The 25743-nt window shown below is 36.4% G+C and overlaps 1 protein-coding gene across 3 annotated transcripts; it reads left to right on the forward strand.

Moving 5' to 3' along the window:
- Positions 1-1103: 1103 nt before the first annotated feature.
- On the forward strand, positions 1104-23043 carry LOC137407415 (organic cation transporter protein-like). 3 transcript variants are annotated; one of them, XM_068094066.1, is made up of 15 exons: positions 1104-1237; positions 10142-10183; positions 10991-11134; positions 12571-12711; positions 13929-14053; positions 14246-14349; positions 14951-15105; positions 15330-15498; positions 15746-15878; positions 16494-16617; positions 17945-18109; positions 19097-19200; positions 21063-21140; positions 21313-21430; positions 22470-23043. In XM_068094066.1, exons 2-15 carry the CDS (start codon positions 10174-10176, stop codon positions 22559-22561), a joined length of 1662 nt encoding a protein of 553 aa, XP_067950167.1. In that variant the 5' UTR covers positions 1104-1237; positions 10142-10173; the 3' UTR covers positions 22562-23043. The 3 variants fall into 3 exon arrangements, with proteins under 3 accessions (XP_067950167.1, XP_067950168.1, XP_067950169.1); XM_068094067.1 differs by having other exon boundaries at positions 13932-14053; XM_068094068.1 differs by lacking the exons at positions 1104-1237; positions 10142-10183 and having other exon boundaries at positions 11014-11100.
- The last annotated feature ends 2700 nt before the right edge of the window (positions 23044-25743 follow it).

Below are 25743 nucleotides of genomic sequence, written 5' to 3' on the forward strand. Positions count from 1 at the left end.
ATGTGAAGTAGTGTGATTAAACCATATAATCCAGGAAATAATAATTGTAGTAGATTATTGTGGCGCCATTCCTCAGTGCGTGTGTGAGAAAAAAAGGGATGTAGTTAGGTATAATATTTCTGATTGGTTAATATCCGTTGAGTATAATTGGTTATTATAAATGTTGTTATCCAACCAGGATGGTTGTCTTCATAGAGTATGTAGTTGCTATGATGATAATATAGTGGAGTAAATATATATATATACAGGAGAGGGTAATTCCCGTTGTATATTAACATATATGAGCAATCTTTATTGTGGTAATCAATAGTCATATTTTACAATATGTTTTCCACCAATGATATACAGCCCCCATATTTGGGCTGTATATCATTGTTTCCACAAGGTGCCACAGCAAGTAAACTAACTAAAAAGCAGGGTACAACAAAAAAATAAAAAAGAACGCAAAGTAACTATAGTCTGAATAAAAAAACTAGTGAATCGTCTAACTAATATAATAATGTTGGAACTGAATGCATAAAATATGTAATACGCAAGCTTGAGGATTGATATGAATATTGTTTAGACAAAAGTGGACAAATAAAACCTTTGTGAAAATAGTTATGCATATCTATGACAACAAATTTCTAATTAAGACAACAACGTGTAATATAAAAATGTTAAAATAGGTAAGGCTATATGGTGAATGGTATTCTTGGTCAGAGAATAAAAGATTGCAGAGGCAGAGTTCTTAAATGGGTGCAGAGGTTTTTAAATGAATTTCTAGGGAAAGGTATATGAGTGAATAGTACACATTCTGGGCTTTTCATTGGTTACTCCTGTTAGAGCCTTTGCTTCTAAGGAGTTAGATATTTCAAAGGCCAAAATTACAACAGTTCGTATTAGCTCTAATGGTATAACTGGATATCCGCCGCCAATGCTTTACCAGAAGTCGACCGATGCATCCACTTTCACTCTTCCACTCAGCCGTTTTCGAGAAGTCATGTGGGCTCATAGCCTCAGAGTATGTAATTAGCTGACTCAGGCGTCTTAACTGGAGTCCGATAAAATGAATTTTAGCTTTAGCACCCACGTATCGCTAAATTGAACTTTAGCTGCGGTATTGGCCGTCTCTACGCATTTTAAATAAAACCTAAGATATTTTATTAAAACAAATTGCATACCTAAGGCAAAATTGTTTAGCTAACTAAAGTGCAACCTGGTAGTAAATGTTGCACTAAAAGATAAGTTTGTAATGGTAAGTTATATTATTGTTGGTTCGTGTTACTTTGAATGGAAGTCACTGAGATCGATTCAACGGTAGCATGTGTATTACGATCAAGATTTTTTGAATGGAGCTAACATCTTAGCATATTATAGTTAAAAAGGCTTGGATAGACCAAATGCACTGTCTTCCACTGGAAGTCATTAGTGCTTGATATTATTAAATATTTTTGAATGAAAATGCATATAACGAAGAACATCGAGCGCCTTTATCATCTATCAGGTATCTGGAGAGAATTATCAATCTTAGTTTGATGATGCAATACAAAATACAGTACAAAGTACGAGTGCAGATCTGCCAAGTTCATATCAACTAGCTATTATGATGACTAACTGTGATGGCTAACTAGGACTAGACTAACTAGGATGACTAGCTGTCAAGTTGTTGTATTTTTCAAAATCCATGGGGGAATATTGTACACGGTATTGGCTTAAGGACCAAAAAGCGTAGTTTATTATATAACTATAACAAGTTACATACTATTACAAGTTACAAGACATACTGTTACAAGTGAAATGGAATTAGCCCTGGTTAGGGCTAATTATATAGTAAATATTGGTTAGTAAACATTGCCCATGATTTTAACTGGTGAAGTAAACTCAGGGTAACCCCTGAACCAGGTCAAACAAGAACTGATGCTTGGTTATAGTAGCTTAGACACCTCCAATTTAACTATACTTCCATCCCTGCCAGCGTAAGAGCCGGTAATACCGACTCGCTATCACACAGCCGATAGCAGACTGTCGATATACCAATGCAACTTCAACAAGAGCCGATAAATTAGAGTCTGTATAACAGCTGATAGCAGACTGTATATACCAGCGCAACTCCAACAAAAGTCGATAATATAGACTATATACTACAGCCGATAGCAGACTATAAATACCAATGCAATCCCAGCAAAAGAGCTGTTAAATACTGACTATATATTACAGCTGAAAGCAGACTATATATATATATATATATATATATATATATATATATACCAGCGCAACTCCAACAAGAGCCAATAAATACAGACTTTCTATAACAGCCGATAGCAGGCTGTACATATACCAGCGCAACTCCAACAAGAGCCAATGAATACAGACTCTATATACTACAGCCGATAGCAGACTGTATAAATACCAGTGCAAGTGATATCATAGTATGCCTCACCATACTAGCCAAGTCTTGACTGCTCCTCAAATGCAAAAACAACTGTTTATATAAGCGAGCAGAAGTAAACACAGCATATGATTGGTGGTTACAAGTAGTTGAAGATTGTAGGTCAAAACGGCAGTTACTTAAAAAAACGCTATTTACAAGTAAATACATAATATAACAATTTTGCTACATTTTTGTAATACAGTAATTAATATGGGAAAAGAGTTGATAATAAAACAAAGAACCAACAATTATTCTTTCTTGAAGTGGAGAGGATTTTCTGCTTCCAAGTCCAATGTAGCGGGTGCTTTATAGTTCTTTTAGTGGGCGCATTTTAGTTTGCATTTATTCCATTCTTTGTTAGCCATTCGAACACGTCATAATTTGAATTTCTTAGTTAGATAAATAAGCCCTGATATACTCGCTAGTGTAGTTTTAGCCTTTGCTCCTATCCTTTCCGCAGCCCCTCTCATTGCCACCAACATTTAATGAAGAGTTGTCCTTTTGCTTTAGTGGTCGAAAGTCTTTTTCGTAAATTTTACGCAAATTTACTACACTGGGATTTGCACATAGACTCAATAACTGCCAGGGTGTCTCAAAGGCTTGGTATGATTAAGCATGTTTTGTATGGCGTCCCCAGAGAAGTGATAAGGATCGCTACCTCACATTGGTTAGGCCAATAATGGACTATGCCAGTGAGGTATGGGACTCATATTTAATGAGACAGATAACACTTTTAGAAAATGTGCAAAGGAAGGCAATTCATTTTATTTCAGGGATTAAGGGTACAATGAGTGTATCGGTGTATGAGTGTATCAACATTCTTAATATCGAACTCTTAGCGCATCGACGAAAGAATGCTCGCATGACTTTAGTATTTCGGTTTTTATCCGAGGGTGTTCACAGTTCGATTATCAACAGTTTTGAACATATACAAGATTTTATTCACAACCTTGAAACCAGACAGGCAACAGGTTGGGCACCCCTGGTATTATCCACAAACCAAAAATTTTATCACCAAAGCTTTGCACTCTGAACTTCACGTAACTTGCGTGGCTATGATTAAAGGGCACCAAGTATTTTTTGCATGCCCATGTGCAAGCGTTTTTTTATGAAGCGTCATCAAATTGATGGCCTTATTTTACTTGGCCCCGGGGTCTAAAGGCCCTATTTCAACCTAGGGGCGGACAATTCACACTTTGGTAATTAGGTCCTTTTCCCAGTGATTATCTAGTATTATTGTCTTATGAGCCTACTTTAAAGATTCAGTAGCAATAACCAAATAATAAGACCACAATTAGGATCAAGACAACTTTAATTATTATTAAACACCATATGGATATAAAGGTTATCTAACCACTGTTGTCATAATTACCAAATATAAAGAAAATTCCTTAATACAAATAAAAGATACCAAGTCACAGTATAAAGTAAATGCGCGTGTCCTTTTGACAAGAAAACGTTTGCTAGACGGCCAAGCTCTTCAAAAATATATCCCAATCCTAATAACAACAAATCGATCCTAGCTTTTGCAAGGCTTTTTTAAAAAGCTAGCTTTGGTGCAAAAGCAGACTACGGCGAGGACAGGGCAACCAACCAGTGGTTGTGAGTTCACGGCCAACAAGCCACAAAACCAAATATCATTCACTTGCTAAATCCAGAAATCCATAACATTCCCTGTCTCTAGATGTTACATAGCAGAACAAAATGAAACATCGAAAGATAAAGGATCTCAGATACTAGTCTAAATGAGACCCGATTATGGCTTTAGCTGCGGAAACACTGCCCTGCGTACACTCTAGGTCAGACAGACCATGATGAACTTTCAGCAAAGTCTCTTCAAGCTGAGCATTCTTGGCTTCCAGGCGAGCACGTTCACACAAACAGCCAAGTCCCAGTCACCCTTACTAGATGTAGCAGACCTTGGAAGACTGTCTGTGATACTTCAACAATATTTCTTTCCAAGCTTCTTGAATTTTTGTGCCAATACATAATCTGAAACATAATCATAGTCATCAGAGTCATCATCCTCAGTATTTTCATCCTCAAATTCATCGTCATGGCATACGCTATTGTTTTCAGAATCTTCTGAGTAGTATGTATCTTCGCTTTCGGTATTTTATAACTCATAAAGCCTTGCATCCACTCTTTCACAAGCCTTCTTAAAAATAATTGCTGGATTGACATCATCTTGAGTAGGTGTAAGTTCTTGGTCCGACACCATTTATGAAGCAGTCTTAAAGCTATAATTTGTCCCCATCGAGCTCAACTGTACACGACTGACAGACTGAGGAGTACTGATTGCCATGCTTGGGCCAGCAACAGTTTGATTGTCCAACTCGTCTAGAAGCCGCTCGATCTTTTCAGCTATGTCCATGTTCATATTGGTAACGTGCCATAAATAAATTTATCACACACAAAAAGAAACAACATACAACAATTAAATTTTGCTTACACCTTAAGCTAAATTGTGATGCATATCATAGTGATAGTTTGCAAGACTAGCTATGATGTCTATCGGGGTACAGATAACTACCTGCAGTAAGTCTTAAACTGATGAATTTCCTCAAATCCCTTCACAGTTAATATTGTTAAAGATGAGGTTAATATTCATCTCATAGTTTGAAATAAGACAGTCATGAAGCCTCACAGGCCTCATGCGAACACGCCCCAACTTACCTCTGGGTAATAAAGACATGCTTAGTGGACAACTTCAGTCAGACGAGGCGCCAGTAAATGGGCTACCATCATCAGACCAAGCATATGTACCAGGAGAGGTAGGGAAACTTAGATCTTGTAAACTTGTTCTGTCTACTGCAACCTCTTGGGAAGGTAAGCTGACCTGCTAAGGCAGGGCATGGACTAAACAGTTTCAAGCGAGAGGTATTAACTGTTCCGCATTGATTCGTCCTGCATGTCCCATTCCCAAATACCCCCTGGAATGAGAAGGGCCCTTCAAGTTTTAATTGGACTAGGATTTAACCCCTTTCTCCTACGTTTAATTTGTATCAAAAAAAGTCACCAGGCTTGAATCTAGACTCCCTGACAATCTGCAGATCTCATGGGCAGCTGCTGGTGCTGCCGTAAAAGACTGGACCGACTCAAGGCGAGTTTGGAGTTTTAAAGCATATTCAGTCCTTAGTGATAGCTGTTGAGAATGGGTACCATAAAGCCCTTGGTCTGGTAATCTGCAATCTCAGCCGAGCATCAGGAAATTTGCATTCTATTCAGTGCTTGTCTGAGGAGTTGCCTGAAATGCTCTCAGGGCCTGAGGGAGGAAAATATCCTAGCTACATTGGTCATACGCGCATGGCTCAACAACAGGGTTTTTAGGGCATCACCCAAGGTACGGTTACCATGCTCGACTAATCCATTGAACTGCGGGTGATAAGGGGCTGTACAAGTTTTAGCGACATGTTACAACTCGCACAATTCTGTCATTAGGTCAGCCTCGAATTGAGACCCACGATCACTATGAATCTCTTCCGGTAACCCAAAATAACTAAACACCCAGCTATTAAGAACTTCCGCTACCACAAGAGCAGTTGCATCTGGTCTGGGTAACGCATCTTGTCATCTCATAAAGTGATCGTTAAGTACCAAAATCATTTGTTTCCTCTTGCGGTTGAAGATAATGGTTCAACTAGGTCGGTGGCCACTTTTTGTCAAGGTTTTCATTGATTTTTTTTATTTAAATCAATTTTTTTTGTTTCAAAAAAATGTTTTGTGTTCTAAATTGCAAGTTATTGCTATCAATTTGGAATTTATGATTTGCAGGGGTATTATGTAGTTTTATTACAACAATTAGGAAATGAAAAAACATTTACACATTTAACACACGACAAAAAGGACAGCATAATTTATGCGTTGGACATTAAAACCCAGAAACGAAGATGAAGACGAGTGGTTCGAGAGATCTTAGGTTACATACACACATATAAATACGCGCCTATCAAAACATACCCTTCCCCGACAAAGTCGTGGAAGGTAATTAGCATAGTGTGTTTCTCATCAATTGCCCAGACAGGATTAATATAAGTGCTAAGTAAAGTGATTATAAAAGAGGTTGAGATTCGGTATTTATGACTCAATATATTGTCCGAATATCAGCTTAATGAATAACTGCAATAACTCTTGGAGATGAAAAGCAAAATGTTTTCATAAGCTAATGCCTAGGCATCTAGTCTACTCAAATCAGTGCGGTCATTAAAGATTGAAATAAATTTAATTATCTACCAGATGACTTGTCTTCCCTTCCATTAGTTAACGAAAGGTGCAATGCTGTTTATAACCTCATCGTTATAAGCTATGGATATTAGTAAGCTTCTAACCCTTCCCTACCCACTGTATTGCTGCACACAATGAGCTAGATTGCTAGAATGGTCTGCAACAGAGCCTTCAGTAAGCTCAAGATACATAGCAAGGTTTATTTCAAACATCTACTGCATTATAGAATAAAAATCAGTAAAATAAAAAAATCAAGAATTTTTTGGGCGATTCAAATCAGACAAAAATTGCCTGATTTAAATCGGTTGATTTAAAGGCTGACTTGCAACAAAATTCACATTACAGTTATTTGGTATCATAAGATTAACCATGTCTTACTCTGTTGTGTTGTAGGTGAAAAATATATGGGAATGTGATTACAAGCTCTTAAAAGCTCGAAAACGAACAGTTAATCGCAGCCACACGAGACCGCCGTAGTTTGGATTCTCTTTCCAAAATGGCTCAAATGGGACGTAGTTGTTACAGGATGGTTTCTGTTTACACTTTCATGCAATCTCATTCGTTGAAATATTTTCACAAATATACTTCACGCATTTAATAAAACCATGTCTATTGTTCTTACGTGTCTGTTTTATCGTCATTGTAATGCTGTCACTTTTAGCACTGATATCTTATAACTTACCGTAAAAAATCGTTAAACTTTTTAACCTTAGCTCGAAGGAGTACATATCATTGTCTGATAATCATGACGAGCCTGTTGGTTACCTGTGATAATCGAAAAGTGCTGCAAAAATTATTTTCGAAGTATTGGGTCACATGATCAAATTACGACTTGACGATTAGTCCAAGCCGAAACAAAACTGTAAAGTAGCGAGCATCTATATTTGATACGGGGTCTTCGGTAAAACCCGTAGTGTTTGTCATAAACTAGTGCTACGCTAAGTTTTATATTGAGCTTTTTATTGGCCTTTCAATTCACGCGAGAACATCACATGACAAGATGATAACCAAACTGTAATGACTAAGTCAGATAAATAAAGAGATTCCAATCTACGGCGGCTTTTCGTTTTTGAGCTTTTAAGAGCTTGTAATCACATTTCCGCGTATTTGGCACCTACAACACAACAGAGTAAGACATGGTGAATCTTTTGATACCAAATAACTGTAATGTGAATTTTGCTGCAAGTCATCCTTTAAATCGTAACAACCCTGGTGAGTGGGCCACATAACCTGCTGTCTCATATTCTTTGGACAAACTATTGCTTCACGTGGTCTATTACGATGCATGAGTCAAACTACCAACACCATCCTCCCTTATTCTCATTAGAGAGCGTCATGTTAAGTTTCTTCAACACAGGACTATCCAAATTAACAACCAATTGATCAAGCTCTTGCTGATTGAGAACAGCACCATATATCATTGCTGCATGTTCAGACAACTTCCGTTTTTCCACCAGAGTGGATGCATGGTCACCATCTCTGGCATAATCTGGAAGGTCATGGCCATGGTTCCCGGATTGGTTAGATCAATGATTTTCACACTAGTGTGCCGTGAGAGATCCTCAAGTGTGCCGTGAAAAATTATCCAATGTCACTTTTTTCAATTTAAAAATTTTATAAAACATTTATTAATCACTTTCTGTAAAGAGTATGTCATTGTCACCGTGGTGTCCGTGCTATAAAGACTGGTAGGATAATTTATTGTGAAACCTTTATTTGAACGCCTTGACATTATATTTCTCAACTCTTTTTGATGATGACGTTTAATTAGAGGTGACCTTCAATTAAAAGGTGGCATTCAATTTTTCAACTAGCTGCTCAAGATTTTTGTAAGTTAAATTTCATTTAGCGACTAACGAACAATAACATAACATCCAACATGAAGTTATATTATAATTTAATGAACAACGAACGATAAAGTATTAACCAGCATAAAATTATAACACAAGAAATATAATACAAGACATATAATACAAAATAACATTATGATTACTGGTATGTAATAGAGTGTTTAATGTTGAAAATCAAATGATACATCGCTACATCATTCTTTAGAACTGTCAAATAGTTTTAGAATCACTCTAGAATCAGTGTTGAATAGGTTAATGTCATTTTTATTGGTGACGCCAGCATTTGCCTGCACTTGCTGGAAACACTCCAGTCTTAATCGGGCCGTCCAACCTGAAACGATGGATCTTGCTATCCTCAGAGCCGTTTAGAGCATTGGTCAGTCCATATCCCTTGAACGACTTGCCGATTAGCATCTTCGGATTCTGTCTGCCAAGGTTTATAGGTACGCTCTCGTAGTGCTCTGAGGAAGTTTAACACAACTTATCTGGTAGGAGCATTTTAATTGAATGCCCAGGCCTCGATGTAGTAGGCTCAATCTTCAGGCACCATGATCTAGGTGCGTCTATTCAAGCGTTTGATGCATGGTCAATGCATTTAATATTGGCCCACAAAACTCCAAGTTCATCGAAATCGGACTGGTCGTTTAGTACAATATGCCTAGTTAGATACTTTTGATTACTACTTAACGTGATGAGTGTCAAAGTATCTCTCAAGTATAAGTGGCCTTCAAATGAAGATGGCCTTCAAATTAAGGCTGGCACTAGGATATTGGCTTGGTGTTCATTTAAACAGGCCCAGGTTTCACACTGTCTGAGTATAAATAAATTGAGAAATTATATTGTGATGAAATATACTGTTCAGAGTGTCATTTTATAACATTTTTGGTTAGTGGTGTGCCACCCAATTTTTCAAATGTGAAACATGTGACCTGGCTCACAAAAGGTTGAAAAACACTGTGTTAGATAGTCCCTGGTCAACAGGAGGTGTTGCTCCAACAGGCTTTTGGCAGTAGAAACAGTTTCTCTCGCTCTTCCGCTTACGCATAGCAAAGTCTTCTAATGCTTCAAGACGTTGGGATATAGAATATAATTTTGTACCTAAATGACCTAACACCTCTTCTGTGTCACTAGGCCAACTGCACTGCTGAAGTATTCTATCCTGTTCTTTTATAACGGGGTGCTACTCATGGCTTACCCGGTAAAGTCGAAGAAAAAGGCCCAACCCGATCATACTCTTCAACTGCTTGTATGACATCTTCTAACTCTTTTGGTTTGACTGCAAGTAGGTGCCACCTGAGAGCCGGGTCAGCTGTAGCACGATCAAAATGTTCAAGAGCCAGCTGCTTCTTCACTTCAGGACCAGGAACGCCATACGCCAACTGGCTAAACTGGTCAATACGATACATTTTACAAGTTGAATGATACACAGTTCACCTACGTAGATTGCTTTAGCTGTGTTCAACTGATCATTCAGTAAATGATGAAATTTCTAGCAGCATAAATGACGTTGCAAAGGTTATTCCCATTGGTTGTTTCTATAGCATCAGAGCAGACGTACTCAGGAGTGTAGATACAAGTTGAACTTATTAGCATTACATAGGTTGGTACTAATGCTAGTGGCTATTCATTCTAATCTGATGCTAATATATTTTAGAGTGAAATAGAGGCAGCAGCTGGAAACTAAGCATGTCGTCAGGTGGGTAATGCTACTACATTCTTATTTTTACCCTGCCACATGTCCAGCGAAAATTGTTTTAACATTCTTTCATTGACAAAGTGTATCACATGTTTGTGTAGAATGTATTATCTCAGCATTTGGTCAAAGGTTGAAGTCTGTTCTCATTATTCCTTTTAGCAAATATCCACTGCACTGCTAATAAGTCCTGACTGACATCTGACGTTGTGATTGTTCAATATATCACCCTGTAACTTTCTATACTAATAATACTATCAGATTTGAGACGAGATCCGAAAACTTGATAACATTGACATGTATAATTTCAGTTACCATAATGATTGGAGTTTGATTAATTTAGAGTAAGCTTTTAATAGATAGTTTAGTTTCACCATATGGTTTATAAGACTCAACAGCAGTTACTGGTGAGTTTTACTTGTAGTATACAATATGTGGCTCAGGACTATGCTCTGTATTGCATTTGTCAGATAAACTAAAAACTCACCACAGAGTTCTTTAAAATAGTGAAGTAATCATCAGATTATTATTGGGGGTTTGAGTTCTGGTGATTGTGTTCAGCAGCAATTCTTAGCACTAGGCATCCTTTCATGTTTGCAGTGAAGTGTTCGCTTAGTTTATTTTGGTGGCGAGACCAATATTTGTGTGACGATAGCTTCAAACGTTTAGGAGAAAATCCTCTTTGCTTGCATGCATACGCCGTGTTTTACAAATTCGTTTATCTAGCCTGCTACCCACACATTTTGCACCCATTACCTGCAATATCCTGACCCAAAGCACTAAATAGTTTCTATAATATTTCCTTGTTAGAGGAAAGAAATCAACTGCTCGCCGATGAGTCAAGTACAGACGAGTTCAGCTCCATCAGTTCACAAGAACATCGAACTTTGACCTGGGAATTCGATGAGGCTGTCTGCAAGGTTGGCTTTGGACGCTACCAGTTTATCTTGTGGTGTAAGTGGTAGAGTCATCTATAACCTTTTGTACCGAGTCTCTGCTAAGATGAGACCAATTGTCCAGTAAACATTCTCAACTCATAACAACTTATCTAACAGTGACCTTTTGATCCTTGAAGGCAGTTCTATGATTTCTGATAAGGTATGGGGCATTCTCTTTCTCTGGTCATATGAGAGATTCTCTGTTTGTTTTATACCGGATGCTATATTCTACAGTTAGTGTGTGAGTATGTTATACCTTATGTTATATTCTAAAGTTAGTGTACGAGTATGTTATATACCTTATGTTATATTCCATAGTTAGTGTATGAGTATGTTATATACCTTATGTTATATTATATAGTTAGTGTATGAGTATATTATATACCTTATGTTATATTATATAGTTAGTGTATGAGTATGTTATATACCTTATGTTATATTCTATAGTTAGTGTATGAGTATGTTATATACCTTATGTTATATTCCATAGTAAGTGTATGAGTATGTTATATACCTTATGTTATATTATATAGTTAGTGTATGAGTATGTTATATACCTTATGTTATATTCTATAGTTAGTGTATGAGTATGTTATCTACCTTATGTTATACTCTACAGTTAGTGTATGAATATGTTATATACCTTATATTATATTCTACAGTTAGTGTATGAGTATGTTATTTACCTTATGTTATATTATATAGTGTATGAGTATGTTATATACCTTATGTTATATTCTATAGTTAGTGTATGAGTATGTTATCTACCTTATGTTATATTCTATAGCTAGTGTACCAGTATGTTATATACCTTATGTTATATTCTATAGTTAGCATATGAGTATGTTATATGCCTTACGCATGTGTAACTTTTTATTGGCAGTTTTCATCAACAATAGAATGATTTTCATTACATGTCAAAACAAAAATGGGAAGACAACTCAAGAATGATTGAGTGAGCTGAACAATTATGTTTTAAAAGTAGGTGATCTAATAGTATTGCGGAGGAGTCAGGATAGTGAATTGAAGTTTGTAGTAACAGAAAATTCATAAACTGAAACGTGTGATGTTGGATGTAGTATGTTGGTGTCACAGAATAAAAAACAATGTTTGTCATGTGAGGAAGGATCAATACATAATATTATATTATAATATATAAAATACATGTATATAAGATATATACTCAAATACAAGATAATATATATGTGAAGAGAATGTTTCCCTATTGTATAAACATGCCAGAAATAGCAAACATTGTATGCTCAAAGGGTCAAGTATTGGAAGGTGAAAAAGCAAACAGCCCACCTACCTGTAGGTTGCTTTGGACTAACAATGCATGAAGAATGAACATGTAGTATCTTTCATAGTTTACTTAGCTACAGCAGTATCCCTATACTGGCATTGTATGGTTTAATTCAGACACTGGTTTCACTTTTCCTCCCTTTCATTCAGTTTTTTTAGTGCTTGTGGCAATGTCATGCGGGTTCAACAATATGGCCATGGTGTTTGAGGGAGGCAATGGTGGTCAGATATGTGTGATACCTCAGAATCGGACATCTCATGACAACTCAAGTCTAATTACATACTCCGCAGGTAAGTCAAGCACAACCTTTATCTTATTGCATTCAAATTGAGACAAATTAGCATGATATATCTCACAATGACTTTACCTAAGTCAATATCTAACTAACTTTGTTTATCAATTGTAGTATTTTGAGCTAATAGGTACAGCTAAGGTCAATGATGCACATTTACGAAGTAAACTAAGGCTAGACAACTCTAATTGTGAAAGACTTGAGCACTCTAAGTCCATTGAACACTTCATCTATCTATATATTTAAATCTAAGTGGTTGTTGTTCGTATGTCCAGTTTATAGCGATTGATTAAAATATGCACCCTTGCAGTCGACTACAAAGTACTATTGGTTTCTACTGGCACACATGCAGTGCCATGCATTATGAGAGATCATGATGTGTAACAATTATATGCAAAATTAATCCAAAACTTCTCATGTGAAGGAAGAGTTATAATAACAGACTGCCACAGCTCCACAAGCAGTATCTACAGCTTATTTAATGTGAAAAAGTAGGCTTACTTCAAGCAATACTGGGCTCAATTGGCAATCTTAGAACTTCTTTTTTTTACATAAATGCACCACTATCCATCTAATTATAAACTCAAACATGTGCCTTCACATGTATTAAGGACAAATACCCTCAATGGATTGCTATCATGAAAGCAGTTTAGCTGGTAGTGGTTACTAAATATCATTCAAATAGCAAACATTCAGAACTCAACAATGTGTAGGAACTCTTTTGCCAAGCAATGGGTTTTTGTTCAGCCGCATCACTGCAGAGTTTATTCTGCAGTTACTACAGCATTTGAAACATGTCGACAATCACCGTGGCTAGTAACTAGTCAAATTTCCAATTTTTCAACCTAATGAAGTGAAAACATTTATGTTTGGTGTATAGCCAGCAATAAAAGTGTGTTTCTCTCGAATGCGCTAGTGTATATTTGTGGGGTAGGAGGAGACAAGTCTAGTTTTAACGTGATTCGATTTATTGAAAAAGTTGTTCAGCTGAAAATCTCAGAATTATGTTCTCATACCTATTTTATCTTTACCTTTAAAATTCTTTATTCATGCCTATTTTATCCCGTTACGTAAATAGTGTTAGCTGCAAAGATAATGTGAACTTCATGTTTAAGCCAGCATTTCTACTGATTAACAACATTATGTAGTCTGAACCATCTTATAAAAAAATTCTCACCATGTCAGGCAAGTTTTAGTATTTTGTTTACTATGTAGTAGATACATGTGAGTACACAAAGACTACTACTAATCTGGCTAACATGAGCTCTCACTCACAGAACTTCAGCTGCTCTCACTGGATATATAACAGAGAAGTCTACAATTCTACTATCGTTACAGAGGTATCTACATACTCAATCAGTCTGTGTGTACAACTGTTTGTCTTTCTGTTCTTGTCCTGTCATATGTTTGCACACTCTACATGTACTACTATAGGTATGTTTAGATGCCTTTAACTGTCAACAGATATTTCAAAACACTATAATCTATATCTCTGTGTCAGTTCATCTGTAAAACTAAACCTTGTATCATAGTGGGATCTCACTTGCAACAAGGAGTACCTTGTAGACCTGGCTTCCACTATCTATATGCTGGGCTTCTTTGCTGGCTGTATTATTCTTGGTGATGTTGCTGACAGGTTAGTATGACACCGCCTGACTATTTGTTTCAATGACACCATATAACATGTGGCTATTTGTTTCAATGACATCATGGCATGTGACTGTTTGCTTCAATGACACCATATGGCATGTGGCCATTTGTTTCAATGACACCATATGACATGTGGCCATTTGTTTCAATGACACCATATAACATGTGGCTATTTGTTTCAAAGACACCATACTACATGTGACTATTTGTTTCATACCTTTTTGGCTTTAAAAGCTAATACCCAGAGCCACCGTGCTGCCTTAATCATATACCGTATCACCTACAATGAGAGTCTTACCCAATCAAGAGATTAAAAACCTGGCTAAATTAGCGTATGTAAAATGGAAGTTGTTTTCTCAACAACATTTATATGGAGATGGCAAAACATATCTAAGATTCTAAGATGTGTTTATGGGTAGTTCTACATTTTTGTGCTGAAATGAGTACATTGTACATTGTACTATGTGTAATAGGAAGATGTGTTTCCACATTATACTAGAAATGCTGCCCCTGCCCTGCTTGCTTCTGAACGAAGTCATACCTTCACTAAGCTGATGGTTCCTTCTGCAGCCCACAATTGTTTGCAGGTTTGGGAGACGCCTGATGCTACTGCTATCTGTATTACTATCATTGGGTGCCGGTGTAGGAGCTGCGTTTAGTCCTGTCTATGTTGTGTTTGTCATTCTAAGATTCTTCGTGGGTTTTGGCGTCGCCGGAACAAGGAACTCAGCCTATATACTTGGTACGTACATCAGGCTAAGATATAGCTTACTCAACCAGAGAACATAGAAGACACAACCATATACTGACCGGTTTCTAGGGCAATGCGTTCCAGTTTAGGGTCACTCAATTTGGTTGATTCTTAACCAATATAGGCAAATATCATAGTCAGTTTAGATACCTGTTTAACTTGCTTTCAATGTTGTCCCCTTTTTGGTAGCCATACCTCCTCCGTTTTCATTTCAGCGGCAGAGTATGGTCGACCCCAAGACAGAGCCACCCTTGGTCTTATATCAGACATGACATATTCATGTGCCTATATTTTAACTGGACTAATCTTCTACCTTGACCCTAACTGGAGACACTTTCAGTTCTATATCGGTGTTTATCACGTGTTCTACCTCACATATTTCTTGTAAGAATTTATCAGTTACGTTTCTAATGAGACTTTTTTTACTGACCTTGTGTGGTGCCCATGTGATTCACCAGCAATATGCTAACCTCCTTTTCTGACTTCGCTTTTATAGCTCAATCAAAATGTACCAGAGTTTTAGCCAGTGTTCCTTGAATATACCTCACATGTGTACATATGGTAGAAAACTTTCATCCTGTTACCTTGAATATGTAAGGCCACACTTTGCATCACTCCATCATATTTGTAGTTTTATGCCCGAGTCACCCAGGTGGCAACTATCAAAGGGCAAAGAAAAAGAAGCCCTTAAATATTTCAGAACCTCGGCCATAGCCAATGGAAAGCACATGCCTCCTGCAGTAACTATTGTACTTCCCAAGCAGGTAGGTGTGCGTATTAGTTCTGAGGGGGTATTGAAAGGAGACCTGCAAATGAAAAACTGGCCAACTATTGCTAACCAGTGCAGTTTACTCTTTTGTTCTGTTATGTCTCTTAAATTCTATTTAAATCCTTCAAACTTCCTCAAATATCTGTGTTTATCAGTGGAAAGTAAGGGTAGGAAACTCCCATTTCGAGTGATTCATTGCTTAACTGAAAGTTATATATTAATTCTATCCAAATCTCTCAAACTTAACGTTAGTGACTTGCAGTGGTATCTAAGACACACACATGTCCAACCATAGTAGTAAGTTATCAATCTACTTACTGCACACTTTTCACTATTTGTATAAAGTGGAGATAACAAACTTACCGTATCTACTATTATGTTTCTGAATTTTTGTTGTCCTGCCTTTTTATTGGTAATCATACAAAGATTTCATATTTAAACTTTTTTTATCGTGTAAATCTGCCAAGACTGATGAAGGAAGGTCAAGGCCGTTAGATTTTATTGGTTTCGCATGATAGAGATTGTATACTCGCTTCTTTCCTTATTGACAGTATTGATAAAACATTACTGTGACAATAGTTGGACAGTTTTTATGGTTTGTCGTTTGCAGCCCCCACAGAGCCATTCTACTTTGGATCTTGTGAGAACACCAAATATGAGAAAAATTGGACTCGTGATGGCACTTTTGTGGTTTATTGTTTCCTTCGTTTATTTTGGCATGTCGTACAATGTTTGTGAGTTGTCCTTATTCTCTCTAGACTTGAATATTTGATTAACTCTTTGACTAACTGCTAATTAACTATGGAACAGTTTTATTGAATAGATCTAGGAAACATTCATATTATCTTCATGTAACTGCATGGGTGTTCAGTATATCATAGCCACTGACAGCATCTCTCTGGTAAAGTTGCAGCTAGCACTCTATCCCTGGTCACTCATCAAGGAATATAAGTGTTTTTAACAATCGTGGAATGAGGAGGCTTCTACTGGCGCAGTACATGATAAAGTTGATGCCAAATTTAGCAGCATATCGAAGAGTATACTGTTTTATTTTTGGTTGACCTTGCCATAGTATATGATAACTGAACCTGTAAAACTATCTCTCTTTGGTCAAAACCAACAGTGTTTCTCCCCTTACAACTTTGCCCTTGACCATGAAAAGCACAATCCAATACAATAAATAATGACTTGACAATGACATTTTAGTTTACTAATAATATAAAATATATTAAGAATAAATTAATGTAAGTGTAAATAATACCCCTTTATATTACCAGTCTAGTCTGTAGCAACAGTCAAAGTTTTTCACAAAGGATAATTGCTTGGTGATCAGTTAAGGTCAAAGTGCAAATAACAGTTGAATCATTTTCAGGTTTCAGTGCCAATTTTTTTTGGTGTAACATTTTGGACCGTTGTTCAGTCTTTTAGCCTTGTATATTTGTTGTCTTAGTAATGAGAAATACCAAAAATAAACTTGCGCAAAAATTTGAAGAATTCATCAGAAAGTATCGGTATTTTTCTATCATTCCCGATTATTTTTGATATCTAAAATGATCTGACTGCCAGAATGTTTTAAGATTATAATTAACAAAACTTAATTGGGGTGAAACGCTCAGAAGAAAAATTTGTGCCGAAATGACATCACTAGTTTCTATATCTACTGTGGTTTTTATCACCTATTGCGTTCAAGTTGCGGCATTACGTGTCTCTATTCGGTCGGCCTCTTTGCAACTATAGATGTCATAATTGCACTTTCGCTCAAAGCTGACCATTTTGACCAAGATCAAGTTTTTCAATTTTAATCTTGAAACATCGTGGCAGTCAGGTCACCTTAAACATCAAAAGCCTTTATTTACTATTAGCAAATGATAGTAAAATATCAATAATTTTTAATAAAATTTAAAATTTTGTGCATGTTCATCTTTAATGGCTTACAAAGAACTTAATGAACAAATTTGATCTGACTATATGGTTGGTATCTTATTTCAGAGTAAAAGCCTATTATACTTGTCTGTAGTCTCTCTAAGCTCATCAGTGAAGTCATTGTTTTATGTTTAACAGCCAATCTGGAAGGGAGTATTTATGTCAACAACGCCATTCTTGGAGCAGTCGAATTAGTCGCCAATGGCCTATGCATATTTGTTGTCAAGTTCGGCAGGCGCCCCGCAATATTCACCATGTTCACGATAGCCTTAGCCGCTATGTTTGCCATCATTTTTGCTCAAGGTATGTTTCAATTAAATTAGTTCTTTTATTACATTTATAGATTATTTCAGACAGCCTGTTGAATTACTTTGATGAATTTATCATAAAATGATGTCACTACGTAAGAAAAGTCAGGTCGCTGTGTAAGCGAATTTAGTCGCCGAATTTAGACGAGTGAAGAGCTGAGATCACGGTGTGGAGAAAGCAATAATTGTACAGAACAAGTTAGTTTGATTTCACAAACTTGAAAAATAATGTAAATCTTTCTAATTTGTTCCAAGACTAAAAAGCTACATGTATTTTTTCTAACCGGTTTTACATTATTTTACTCGGAAAACTGTAAGAAGAGATCAAGCAGTATATGAAGTACATCAAGTCTCTCATAAATATTCTATTAATAGATGAGGTGAGATTGGGGAATACAACACTGTATCACTAGCAGGTGCTAGCAGATGCTACCCTGCCCTCATTTTCTCAGATTTTGGTATAAAATAAAAAACTATAAAAAAGGTTTGTGTGTATTTTAATTTTGTATTTTAACAAAAGGAGAAAATACATAATACACTAATACACTGCGCAAAACGCAGTATTTTGATAACCACTACAAGCATGTCTTTGCACAAAGGTTAAATGCTCAAGAATATCAGAGAGAGGGTGTTTGAGTTCTGAATGGGTGAGGTAAATTAGGTCATGACATCATCAAATTAGGTCATTGTCTGGTGTATTTGAAAGGGGTTGGGTGGGCAGTTTGAAAATTACAGAAAAATACAGAAAGGGTTTGAGTGTGTCTTAAAGGAGATTCTGTATTTGCTTTTGTAAATCTACAGTAGATAAGTGATGAGTAACTCATCCCTTGTACATGCGATATCCAAGATGTATCAATAGGTATAAAAGATCTCTAGATATCTATACTGCTGTCACCCAATGCTGCATTTCAATACTTATTGTTGGTTAAAGCTGAGATGCATAGAAAAAATCATCTGTTGTATTGCTATTGTATCGTTGCAGGCTCATACTGGGCTGTGATTATCCTCGCCATGATAGGAAAGTTTATAATTGCTCCATGCTTCAGCTACATATATATAGCTACTATAGAACTTTATCCTACACAGGTGAGCTTCTAGACTCCATAAAAGCATGAAAAAGCCATATGCTGACACTAGAAATAGTGACTCCATTTTCGCTCTGTTTCAGTGTAAAAGGGCAGTATTTAGTAGTCTAGTTCTGACTTGAACTCTTTCGATACCAAACAAATTTATTTACCAGAATCACACCGTGAAACCTCTATTTGAATGTCACTTTTACTTAATATCATCTCTAATAGAGTGCCACTTTAGGAACAGGGTTGAAAATCTAGTTTCACCTTTTAATTGAACGCCACATCAATTTGACCACCACTTTAACATTCATTGATCTTTGCAAACCCAAAAATAGAGCGCCACCCTCTATTTGAACACCACCTCAATTTGAACGCCCCCTCCGTTTGCCTGCCACTTTGACATTCATTGATCTTTGCAAACCCATAATAAAAAGTGATCAGTAGAAAAGTGTTTACAAAATAGTACTAATAATAACTTAGTTACATCAATAACAATTAATTCTTTCGTTGCTGTATTGGTTGCCATGATTTTAGTTACGGTTTGCCTGCGGAGATCAATCGTCACAGTCATAAAATTAAACTCCAATTTGAAGTCATTAAAGTCTAAAATCCAATCCATGGTTTTCAGATTTATCCATGATGTGGTTTACAATCTCGTCTGAACGTTTTGATGAATGATGAGAATACTCTTCAGGAACACTATATGACCTAATAGCAGCCATGTTTAAGGCGTATCAAAGTCCGTTTTGTAACTTCAGAGTGGTTTTTCTTTAAAACTTTGGACGCGACGCTATCGACATAATTAATAGCTGCATGCGGCTAATATGTTTCAATCAAAGGAGTTCCTTGTTAAGTCAGTCTGGCACTTCAACGTATATGAAAAACAGGTTAACAAAAATTCTGAGGTCGGCAGTATTAATGGCGCTCCACCCGAAGGAAAGTGAAAAATGTAGGCGACATTAGCATTGCTTTGCTTGTGGAAGGATTAAATTTATCTTCCCAAAATTGTGACAAGCTAGTTAAAAAGTACAACGTCATCCTTTATCTGAACGTTATCTCTATAAACCGCCACCATAGGGAACGGTTAACAAATACAGCACCGTGGCGTTTAAATAGAGGTTTTACGGTAATTACATTTACTGTAAAACCTAATACGCGACAATGGAGGTTATAAATCGTCATAACCTTTAAAACACACAGCCTATAAAAAAAATTTTGATACCAGATTAATCAGCATAAAATTTTACATCAACTGATGCCATAAAATATGCCACAAATGTGTTGCAGGATGAACTTATACAGTTTGTCGGCCATTTTAAAAAAGATCATGAGCATGCCTGAGTCGGACGATATAAATATTAATACTGCTTAAAACCACACAAAATCTCCTGATCTAAAGTTAGTGCAAACTCTGTAGCTGTAATGCGTCTGCCACAACTGGTCATTGCTAAAAAGAAATTGGGATTAAAAAATAAAAGATTTTGCAAAGCGAAACTACGCTCAGAATGGGTTGTAAACATATTTTAGTGGCTCAATGCAAACAGATAAATGTTTTCTTTCATTAGGCACAGATATGATAGGCTAATTAGTTAAGTATTCACTAATCAGAAACGATCAGTAGGAAGCCTACTAAACGCAACCTCTTTACCAAGTCGTACTACACGGATCGTAGTAGCAGAAGAGTTAAGTACATTTTGTAACCTGATCAATGTATGAATTGTGTTGCAACTCGCCTGATGTCCCTTTCCAGGTCAGGTCCAGGTCAGGTATTTCCCTAACAGTAGTCAGAGTCTAGATTTGTGTTCATTTTCCCATCAGGTCACATAACTATACATATCGGGCTGGTGTTTTATGTTACATTCTGTTTTGTTTTAGACTAGAACTTTAGCTCTTGGAGCTGGTTCTTCTCTGGCCAGATTGGGTGGTGCTGTTGCCCCCTTCATACCCTCAACAGTAAGTATGTAAGCTGACCATTTATGGATATCAGACTTTTCAGTTGCTAACTTTGTCACTCTTGTTGCGTCTCTCAAGTCTCATCGCTGTGTAATAAAAGTGCGCATTGTTGAGTGTACATGCCAACCTCTATATCACCGTTTAAATATAGTCAATTGACTTACATTTGCAGGTGAGCTATTGGGATAAACTTCCCTATGTAATATTCTCATCGGTTAGCCTTATAGGAGCCATAGATGCTCTTTTCTTGCCTGAGACCAAAAATAGACCTCTTCCAGACTCTATCGAACGTAAGTTACACTAACATTCCCTTTCTAGTGGTGTTATCATTGTGTAAATGAGGGCAACTCCTAATTTGTAGATATGATTTCAATCATACACCATGTTCAGTCTATTAGTTTAGTGTTTCACCCGCTCTACACTGTAGTGACAGTATTACTTATCCATATATACATAAATCTCAGAATTTGTCTTTTTGTCTGTCAACTCTGGGTCCAGCTGTAGCGATTAAAATAAAGCGATGAAAAATTTACATAGCACTGTATCTTAGAACCTCCAGATCTAGATGCGACAAACATAACAAAAAGACTACGGTACCCAAGCGATAAATGATCGTTAGGACCTTCATTATATCGGTTAATATACCATCGCTTAAAGCGCCTGGGGTCATTAGCTCGCACAGTTGGCAGTTACACCTAGCGGAATGACACAGCAATTGTCTGCAAACATAGCAGTTGTTTTTGTAAAGGTAAGCTTACCTTTGATAGCTTACCAGGTAAGTTACAAAAATTCATTAGATAATTATTCTGTTAATCCATTAATCTATTAATCCCGCAACGCACGGCATTCATTTAGTACTTCATATTTAACAAGTCAGCTGAAAATTTAGATAGTTATACCTTCTGTATATACAAAGTGTATATACATACACTTTGTATATACACCCTGTATATATACCCTCTGTATGCATGGTGTATATACAGGGTGTGTAAACGCCGTATATACATTCTGTATATATATACATTGTATATACACCACCTGTATACAGAACTTGTATATTTAGAACTACTGCTATTGGTTGTTATTATTACACACTGCTCGCACTCCCCAAGGTTATTAAAATCTCTCCTATTGGATAAGGGACAAGGAGACCAGTAGTTTCTTGAACTGTCAGCGCCCTAATTATATTGCAAAACAGATCATCAAACGATCAGACCATCTTTTTTGGATGCTTTTATATCACACTTGAACTCATTTTCTCTTTGCGTCTCATGAAAATAAATTTTAACTGTCTTCTTACATAATTCATGTTAACTGTCTTCTTAACAGGTGCTGAACAGGTGAATATAGTCAAGTTCCATTTGCCATGTGACTGCTCAGGGCCTATCAGCGTCGACCCTCCTTTAAATGAGGAAACTTAGTGATGCGATGCAATTCATATTTTATTTTATGTTTTAACATATATAATAGGAGTATTTTACTTGCCTGAATTATATAGGTCAGCCTTTTACATCAGTTTCCCTGACTTATGTTATCTTTTTCATACTAAGCATAGTACAATATTGTGCTTGTATTATTTCTATTATTTTAGGATTTCTAACATTTTATGAAAAAGATTATTATTAAAAGTTATTTATTTGTTTTAAGTTTTGTATTCACGCAATTGCTACATCTTACCTCTTCTTTCACATTTTATCATCTGTTATAGGAAAATATTTGTCTGATAATTTACTTATAACTTGGTTTTGTTGGAGATTATTTTTTAAGGTATTATATCCCTGTCATTTGCAGTGCAAAAGATACCATTAAGCCTAGATTGAGTCTAATTGTATTATTTCGAAGTTTTCTTTATATACAATGTATATACACATATATTTATATATATACTTTATCCGGTCCTGGTTGGGATTGCGCTTATAGAAGTACCTAAAATTTATTACAGGAATACATCTATAAACCAACCTGTCTTAACACAAAAAAGCCTGGTCTCCCATTGGCATCTGTTTTCCTTAGTAATAATCGATCGCTTATTATAACACGTTAATACTATTCCTCTATTATTACACATGAGTGCAAATGATAAACAATATTTAGCTGCTGAAATTATATACCGAGTGGTGAGTGTTATATTATATTTCTTCAACATTACAACATAGCTTTTAGCTCAACTATCAAATGTCGACAGGATGATACAACATAACTTTTAGCACGACTGTTAAATGTCGACAGGATGATACAACATAACTTTTAGCTTGACTATCAAATGTCGACAGGATGATACAACATAACTTTTAGCACGACTATCAAATATCGACAAGATGATACAAGATAGCTTTTAGCTCAACTATCAAATGTCGACAGGATGATACAACATAACTTTTAGCACGACTGTTAAATGTCGACAGGATGATCCAACATAACTTTTAGCTTGACTATCAAATGTCGACAGGATGATACAACATAACTTTTAGCACGACTATCAAATATCGACAAGATGATACAACATAGCTTTTAGCTCAACTATCAAATGTCGACAGGATGATACAACATAACTTTTAGCACGACTGTCAAATGTCGACAGGATGATACAACATAACTTTTAGCTTGACTATCAAATGTCGACAGAATGATACAACATAACTTTTTGCGTGATTATCGAATGTCGACAAGATGATACAACATAACTTTTAGCGAGACTATCAAATGTCGACAAGATGGTACAACATAACTTTTAGCGCGACTATCAAATGTCAACAGGAAGATACAACATAAATTTTAGGACAGCAGATGAGCCTGATAGCTAGAGCCACTCACGGATATAGAGTTTAGTTTAGGAACAGTTTGCCAGGAAATAACAGTAAAAGGTTACACTTGTTAGTCTGAAAATATCGTAGATTAGAGCTTGTGTATTTGACTAGGTCTCGGTAGCATTTGGTCGAGTGCGGTGAAGTCTGGAATAACTAGTACAGTAAAGTCTGAAATAAATAGAACAGTGAAGTCTGGAATAACTAATACAGTAAAGTCTGAAATAAATAGTACAGTGAAGTCTGGAATAACTAATACAGTGAAGTCTGGAAAAACTAATACAGTGAAGTCTGGAATAAATAGTACAGTGATGTCTGGCATAACATGTACATTAAAGTCTGAAATAAATAGTACAGTGAAGTCTGAAACATTTAGTACAGTGAAGTCTGAATTGATTAGGACAGGCAAGTCTGGAACAACTAGTACATGTACAGTGATGTCTTAAATAACTAGTACAGCAAAATCTAGAACAAGTAGTAGCGACATTTTTGAGATACTTTCAGCAAAACCTTACTTGGAATTGACAGCATGTGCAGGTGCAGAACTCTGAGTGCTCATTCTAGCGAAAGGCTTCTCATGATTGTAGACTTTCTATTAATGTCAAAATGTATAAAAGTGCTTGTAAGAATACTGATAAGGACAATTATACTGGTTTGTGACAAGCAATTGTAAGGATGTCTCTGTCTAACTTTTAGAGACCACAAAAAGCTTTTTTCATTACTTGGGCCATGGATTTTCATGTAGAATAAATGTAAACAAGATTTGAAATCATACAGAACCAAAGTAGGAACCTTTTGACCTAGATAGCAAGGCAAAGTAGAAACCTCTTGACCTAAATAGCAAGCAACAGCATTTCATTCTTTTATTCAGTTGCCACTCAAGTTTGAACTGGAGAAAGAAGTTGCCCTTCAGAAGAAGGGAGCCACTTTCTCATCTATTTAAGCTGCTTTCCTTCAAGGTCCCATTCATAGTATTACGCAACTGTTAGCAATTTTATTTGGCAAGTTAACAACAGTGTCTAAGAGTTTCAAACTTCACTAGTAAAGTTGCCTAAGGCTGATTCACACTTTGTCGCCGTCTGTCGGCATTAGTTCCACAATACTTCGGTGTCCGTCTACAATAACAATGTTAACACATTCACAAACTCATCTCCCTTTACATCAGAGAATAGTCTAGTGCATAACATTCTCATTCTACTATACAGTTGCATAAACGATTAAGCGCTAGTCCCGCAGCAACTGTCATAATAGACAATATACATGTAGATCCAACGATCCTTGACAGCCAATTGCCATCGCCGAAGTGGTGCACATTGCACGAGCTGTCGTGGATGCTCGACGAACTATCAAGAAAGATTAACAGCTGTAATTTTTCCCGGCGTATCTATGTTGTTTAGGTAATGCCATCGGTTTATTGTATACATAGTTGACAAACCATCGCCATGAGGACACCGCCAACATAGGCCCTTTAAGAAAGGGTTCATAAAGGTCACTAGAAAATTCTACATAATTATGATAGTAAACAGTTGGTGTTTGACGGTAAAAATACTAAAGCAAGTGCACCATTGCAGCAAGCTATAATTGTTTCCTTAAATGTGATGTCATCTTATAATTTCTGACAGCACTGTAATAAGATAACTCTACACAAGTTTGGGGGCAGAGCTCAAAGCTGCGTTTAGGTATACATGTATATGTTTCAGGTATCTTAAAAGTATTGAAACAAAGTAAAAAGCCCTTTATCTGCACTTACTATAAATTACAGCAAAGCTTATGCTAATGACTGTCTAATGATTGCCAAG

This window comes from Watersipora subatra, chromosome 10, assembly GCF_963576615.1.
Source record: "Watersipora subatra chromosome 10, tzWatSuba1.1, whole genome shotgun sequence".
Lineage (NCBI taxonomy): Eukaryota > Metazoa > Bryozoa > Gymnolaemata > Cheilostomatida > Watersiporidae > Watersipora > Watersipora subatra.